The sequence below is a fragment of the Onthophagus taurus genome, chromosome 8 (assembly GCF_036711975.1).
Source record: "Onthophagus taurus isolate NC chromosome 8, IU_Otau_3.0, whole genome shotgun sequence".
Taxonomy (NCBI): Eukaryota; Metazoa; Arthropoda; class Insecta; order Coleoptera; family Scarabaeidae; genus Onthophagus; species Onthophagus taurus.
Genome location: NC_091973.1, coordinates 11,222,246 through 11,229,540, shown reverse-complemented (window position 1 = coordinate 11,229,540; position 7,295 = coordinate 11,222,246). Strand labels below are relative to the sequence as shown.

The 7,295-nt window shown below is 35.4% G+C and overlaps 1 protein-coding gene across 1 annotated transcript; it reads left to right on the top strand.

The window, feature by feature from the left end:
- The first annotated feature begins 1,800 nt into the window (after positions 1–1,800).
- LOC139430978 (uncharacterized) lies at positions 1,801–6,363 on the top strand. Its single transcript, XM_071198528.1, has 2 exons — positions 1,801–3,039; positions 3,104–6,363. Exons 1-2 carry the CDS (start codon positions 2,484–2,486, stop codon positions 6,274–6,276), a joined length of 3,729 nt encoding a protein of 1,242 aa, XP_071054629.1. The 5' UTR covers positions 1,801–2,483; the 3' UTR covers positions 6,277–6,363.
- The last annotated feature ends 932 nt before the right edge of the window (positions 6,364–7,295 follow it).

Here is a 7,295-nt window from a genome sequence, read left to right as displayed (position 1 = left end):
ATAGAAAGTTCAAACATGGCTCAGAACGTCGTATAACGTTATAATATCACGTTTTGGGCACATTTTGTTTTTTATCTCCAACATGCTCCAAGATGTCCTTTGACGCCTGAATATCACAAATATGGTCAACAAAATTATCGGAACCGAAAGTGATAGAAAGTTCAAACATGGCTCAGAACGGCGTATAACGTCATAATATCACGTTTTGGGCACATTTTGTTTTTTATCTCCAACATGCTCCAAGATGTCATTTGGCGCCTGAATATCACAAATATGGTCAACAGAATTATCGGAACCGAAAGTGATAGAAAGTTCAAACATGGCTCAGAACGTCGTATAACGTCATAATATCACGTTTTGGGCACATTTTGTTTTTTATCTCCAACATGCTCCAAGATGTCATTTGACGCCTGAATATCACAAATATGGTCAACAGAATTACCGGAACCAAAAGTGATAGAAAGTTCAAACATGGCTCAAAACGGAGTATAACGTCATAATATCACGTTTTGGGCACATTTTGTTTTTTATCTCCAACATGCTCCAAGATGTCATTTGGCGCCTGAATATCAAATATATGGTCAACAGAATTACCGGAACCAAAAGTGATAGAAAGTTCAAACATGGCTCAGAACGGCGTATAACGTCATAATATCACGTTTTGGGCACATTTTGTTTTTTATCTCCAACATGCTCCAAGATGTCATTTGGCGCCTGAATATCAAATATATGGTCAACAGAATTACCGGAACCAAAAGTGATAGAAAGTTCAAACATGGCTCAAAACGGCGTAGAACGTCATAATATCACGTTTTGGGCACATTTTGTTTTTTATCTCCAACATGCTCCAAGATGTCATTTGGCGCCTGAATATCACAAATATGGTCAGCAGAATTATCGGAACCAAAAGTGATAGAAAGTTCAAACATGGCTAAGAACGTCGTATAACGTCATAATATCACGTTTTGGGCACATTTTGTTTTTTATCTCCAACATGCTCCAAGATGTCATTTGGCGCCTGAATATCAAATATATGGTCAACAGAATTACCGGAACCAAAAGTGATAGAAAGTTCAAACATGGCTCAAAACGGCGTAGAACGTCATAATATCACGTTTTGGGCACATTTTGTTTTTTATCTCCAACATGCTCCAAGATGTCATTTGGCGCCTGAATATCACAAATATGGTCAGCAGAATTATCGGAACCAAAAGTGATAGAAAGTTCAAACATGGCTAAGAACGTCGTATAACGTCATAATATCACGTTGTGGGCACATTTTGTTTTTTATCTCCAACATGCTCCAAGATGTCATTTGGCGCCTGAATATCACAAATATGGTCAACAGAATTATCGGAACCGAAAGTGATAGAAAGTTCAAACATGGCTCAGAACGTCGTATAACGTCATAATATCACGTTTTGGGCACATTTTGTTTTTTATCTCCAACATGCTCCAAGATGTCATTTGACGCCTGAATATCACAAATATGGTCAACAGAATTACCGGAACCAAAAGTGATAGAAAGTTCAAACATGGCTCAAAACGGCGTATAACGTCATAATATCACGTTTTGGGCACATTTTGTTTTTTATCTCCAACATGCTCCAACATGTCATTTGGCGCCTGAATATCACAAATATGGTCAACAGAATTATCGGAACCGAAAGTGATAGAGAGTTCAAACATGGCTCAGAACGGCGTAAGTAGTATAGATTCGCCGATTCAAGAACCTCCTCCTCGAACCTGCGTTCTAGGAGGAGGTTCTTGAATCGGCAAATTTTTTGGGGGTCAGAGGAGGTTCGATGAGGAGAGGAGGTTCTTGAATCGGCGATTCTTTTGAGGGTCGGAGGAGATTCGATGAAGAGAGGAGGAGGTCAATTAACTTGAGAAGGTCATGTTATTTTGACGAAATTATTAAAAATTTATCTTTATTAAAAATGTATCTTTATTTAGGTTATGTTATTAAAAATTTATCTTTATATGTAACCTGTTTACCTAGATGAAAACAATTACTATGTTTATCCTTCGACGCTTCTCAATGAACTGGTAATGTTTTCGATATATCTCTTAACTTATTGTACACAAAGGTATACGGTTTTGGGACATGTAGGTATACAAATAAGTGAGTCATGATCTACCTGCGGGATATTTTTTAAAATTTATTGTGTAAAGGTATACGGAGCTTTAAAATATGCGAGGAGGTTCTTGAATCGGCAAATTTTTTGGGGGGATACGTTCGAGGAGGAGGTCAATTAACTTAATACTAGTAAGTGAGTCATGATCTACCTGCGAGATATTTTTTTAATTTATTATGCAGAGGTATACGGAGTTATAAATATACATGTATACAAACGCACTCGATGCATCCTCCTCCTCCCCAATAAGTTTCAGGAGCGGTGAGGGTTTATAAACGCCTGCGAAATGTGGTATTGACGTAGTTCTTTCATAACAAGTAGAAGTGTACAACATTAAATTGTAAAATGGTCGTGTGTGAGGATTGTGGAAAAAGTTTTACTCGAGTTGACAATTTAAAAAGACATCAACGATTATCTTGTATTGGCAAGAGAATCAAGCTTGACGCACCGCAAATTCCAAAAGCAGTAAAATGTGAGGCTTGCGATGATTATGTAAATAGACAATGTTACTCTGCACATTTACGAAGCAACGCACACAAGCGTAACGCTTTTGTTATAATCGATGACGGAGTGGAGAGAATAGCTGGAGCATTCGGTGACAAAATTGTCAGTTATCGAATAAGTGAAGAAGGTTTTTTTGTGGATTTGGATGAATTTTCTCATAGAATTCGAGAAAAAATACTAAATCTAATACAAAGCGCAATCGATATTCACCGAAATGTAAAATTAAATATGGAATGTTTTGGTTTGTATTTTTTACAATCAAAGGAAGACTGTGAAATAAAATCATTCAATACGAAAAATAAGGTAGTATCATTAGCGTCGGATCTGTATAAAATATATAAGGAATTTATTGATGAAATTTCATCAAAAATGTCAGAATTCCAGGAACGAGATTCAGGTAAGCGTAATGTGACATAATATACCTATATATTATAAAATAAATGTTTCAATATTTTATTTAGGATGGACTTTAATGCAAATTCTCTATATGGAGTTAAATTTAAACAAATATAATCCTATCAGAGCATCTAATTACATCGATCTACCATCACAAATAAAAGCAAAGCGTGCTGTGATAAATATACAAAACGCGGATGATGCATGTTTTGCATGGGCTGTAACATCCGCACTACATGAACCGAACGGTTTACCACAGAGGACATCTTCGTATCCGAATTACCTAGACTGCGGCTTAGACTATTCAAATATTGTTTTTCCAGTTAAATTACGAGATATACCTGTATTTGAAAAGCAGAACAAACTATCTATTAATGTATATGGAATAAATGAGTATTTTAAAGACGGTGTTATGAATTATGACATAATTACAATGTATATATGTCGACAAAAAGAAGAAAGACATATAAATTTATTATTGGTTACAAATGATTCCGGGAATAGTCACTATTGTTGGATAAAAAATCTGTCTCGATTACTATCATCGCAAGCATCGCAGAATGGTCATGAAAAGTATATTTGCGACGGATGCTTGGTATTCTTTACGTCAGAAAATAAACTTATCCGTCATCAAAGTGACGATTGCAGCAAGGTAAGGGCAATTTTACCAACAACAAATTTGAAAATAAATAAATATGGAAATGAAGAAAAGGAAAATATACTACAGTTCGAAAATTTTGAACGACAATTAAAAATACCGTTCGTGGTGTATGCAGATTTTGAAGCATTACAGAAACCGATCGCCGATGCGGAAGCAACAGAACTTAACGATGATAATTCATACTCCGTCAAATGTTTCAAACACGAACCTTATGCATTTGCATATTATATAAAATGTTCATATGACGAATCATTGTCGAAGTTTGAAATATATCGCGGATGTAATGCTGCTCAAATTTTCATGAGCAAGTTGGAACATGACGTTCTGAATATATACAAAAATTATTTAAGCCAACCAAAAGAAATGCTCCCATTACCACCTATTGATAGATTAATACATGAGATGCAGGATATCTGTCACATTTGTTCGCACAAAATAAAAGAAGGTAATAAAGTGTGCGATCATGATCACCTAACTGGGTTGTATAGAGGACCCGCACATGCTGTATGTAACATCAATTATCAATTACCAAAGTTCATACCGATATTCTTTCACAATCTTTCGAACTACGATTGTCATATGTTTGTGAAAGATATGGCATTAAAAGAAGAAGACGTGGACGTTATAGCACAGAATAAAGAAAAGTATATATCATTTTCGAAAAAAATTATCGTAGGAGAAAACATTGACAGCAAGGGAAAGCTAAGGCGGGTTCATATGAAATTGAGATTTGTGGATTCATTTAGGTTTATGGCTTTATCGCTAGAGAAGTTGGGTTCATTTTTGGAAGACAACCAATGCGTTCAAATCAGAAAATATTTTAGGAACGAAGAACAGTTTCGACTTATACGTCAGAAAGGAGTTTTTCCGTATTCCTTTGTGGATTCATTCGAAAAGCTGAATCTTACCGCTCTGCCAGATCGAAGTAGTTTTTACAATACTTTATGCGACGATAGTATAACCGAAGAAAATTATTGTCGTGCACAAACGGTGTGGAACTTATTTAACTGTCGCACTTTAGGCGAATATAGCGACATTTATTTAACGTCTGACGTTTTACTTTTGGCGGACGTATTTGAGAATTTCCGAACCATCTCGATGAAGTATTACTCTTTAGATCCATGTCATTACTTCACAGCGCCGGGCTTCGGTTGGGATGCATTATTACGAATGACAGGGGTAAAATTAGAATTATTAACGGACATAGACATGTTACACTTCTTTAAAAATGGTATTCGCGGTGGATTAAGTATGTGCACTAAACGCAGTGCGAAGGCTAACAATAAATTAATGATGGAATTTGATGAAACCAAAGACCCATCTTATATTTTGTATCTCGACGCTACGAATTTGTATGGACACGCAATGAGACGAAAATTACCGACGGGGGGATTTCGATGGCTATCAGATGAAGAGATTCAAAAGTTAGATATTTACAATACGGAAGACGATTCCGAAAAGGGTTACGTGTTCGAGGTAGATTTAGAGTATCCGGAAGCAATACATGATGAACACAACGATTTGCCATTTTGTCCAGAACGGATTGTACCCCCAGGTTCAAAAAATGCAAAGTTAATAGCAAATTTGGAAAATAAAACAAAATACATCATTCATTACGTGAATCTAAAGCAGTGTATCAAGTTCGGATTGAAACTAACGAAGATTTACAGAGTATTAGAATTTAAACAATCCAACTGGATGCGGAGCTACATCGATTTCAATTCCGATAAACGTGCGAAAGCTAAGAATGAATTTGAAAAAAATCATTACAAAGCAATGAATAACATCGTATACGGTAAGACAATGGAAAATGTGGAAAAGCGAGTGGATATAAGACTAGTTACCCACTGGGAATGTCGTCATAAGAAACCGGGCGTGGAAGCCCTAATAGCTAAACCAAATTTTAAATCTTCGAAAATATTTTGCGATAATTTGATAGCCGTTCAATTGAACGTCGCGGAAGTTCGTTATTGCAAACCGCTGTATGTGGGTTTCAGTATATTAGAGCTTTCGAAAACCGTAATGTACAGCTTCTTCTATGATTACTTAAAACTTAAATATGGAAATAACATAACACTTTTATACACCGATACTGATTCCCTAATCCTAGAAATTACTACTCCCAATGTATATGAGGATATAAAAGAAAATATTGAATTTTTTGACACGTCCAATTATCCGTTAGAGAATATACACAATATACCTCGCGGTCGATCTGTGTTGGGAAGAATGAAAGATGAATATCCAAACAGGTGCATAACGTCATTTGTTGGAACAGGAGCTAAGGCGTACTGCATCACCTTGTTGAATGATAATGTAAAGAAGGCTAAAGGAGTAAAGAAATATGTTATAGATAAACATTTAAGCGTGACCGATTATAAACGTGTGGTTGAATGTGGCGGATCGGTTCATAAAAAAATGTACATTTTTAAGTCAGAATTTCATACTATGTATACCGAATTAAAGAATAAAATTGCTCTTTCATCGTGCGATGATAAACGATACATATTACCGAACGGATGTAATACTTTGGCGTGGGGTCATTGGTTGATAAAAAGATTGAATGCGAATAAATGAATTTAATTTAAAAAAAAATTGTAAAGAATAATAATAATAATGTATTTGTAATGTTCGATTGTTAATAAAGTCTTGTAAACTTTTAAATAGGTCTTTATACGTTTTAAAGAACGTTAGTTTTTGAGATCCAAGAATTATGAGACGGACCTAATCCTAACCATTTCACAAACACTTGATTTCCTTTTCGCCGTAGCACTTTTTCCACCAAGTAGACGTCAGGATATTTAACTTTTTGTAATTCCTCTCGATAAAAACCACCCATAATTTTTTCATTGGATGCATCTTTGAGCAGATATGTTGTTGGGAAAGTATTACGAACAGAATGTATTGTAAACACTTCGTTAGACCAATTGGGAGTATAGTTTTTGGTGAAGGCGTGTCGATGCTTGCTCACTCTGACGTGATCACCGACATTAAATTTTTTGGTATAAGGATCGACAATTTTTATGTAATTATATACAGTTTTTAACAGTGTCGATGCGTTTCTGTTATTTACCTCGCTAGGTTTCATTCCTATCGTCCTGTGAACTTGGTTGTTATAATCCAGAATTAATTTGGGAAGCAATTCCAACCAACGATAGTTACCTTGCATACTAAATTCTTTCCACATTTTTTCTTTTATTGTTCTATTAAACCGTTCAACAATAGAACTCTTTAAATTGGAAAATGAACTGTAGTGATTGATGTGATATCGTGACATGAGCTTTTTAAAATCCTCATTGTAAAATTCTTTTCCGTTATCCGTTTGCAGATTCTTCGGTATGTTTTTCCGCTTTTCCGATAGAATTGTTTCCATAGCTCGCGTAACTTCTTTGCCAGTTTTGTTTTTTAGTGGTACAGCCCATCCATACTTTGAGAAAGCATTAATAACTGTTAGAATATATTTAAAATTACCATTTGCTTTTGAATAAGGTATCATCTCCACTAAATCAGCTTGAAATAAGTCCGTTAAACCTTTTATAATAACACGTCTGCGTTTATACTTTTTCCTCGCGGACGCGTGCAACTCGTTTACGACG

Coding starts and splice junctions, on each gene's coding strand:
- LOC139430978 (XM_071198528.1), top strand. CDS start 2,484: ATGGTCGTGTGTGAGGATTGTGGAAAAAGTTTTACTCGAGTTGACAAT. Junction 3,040..3,103: donor ATTCCAGGAACGAGATTCAG/GTAAGCGTAATG, acceptor TATTTTATTTAG/GATGGACTTTAATGCAAATT.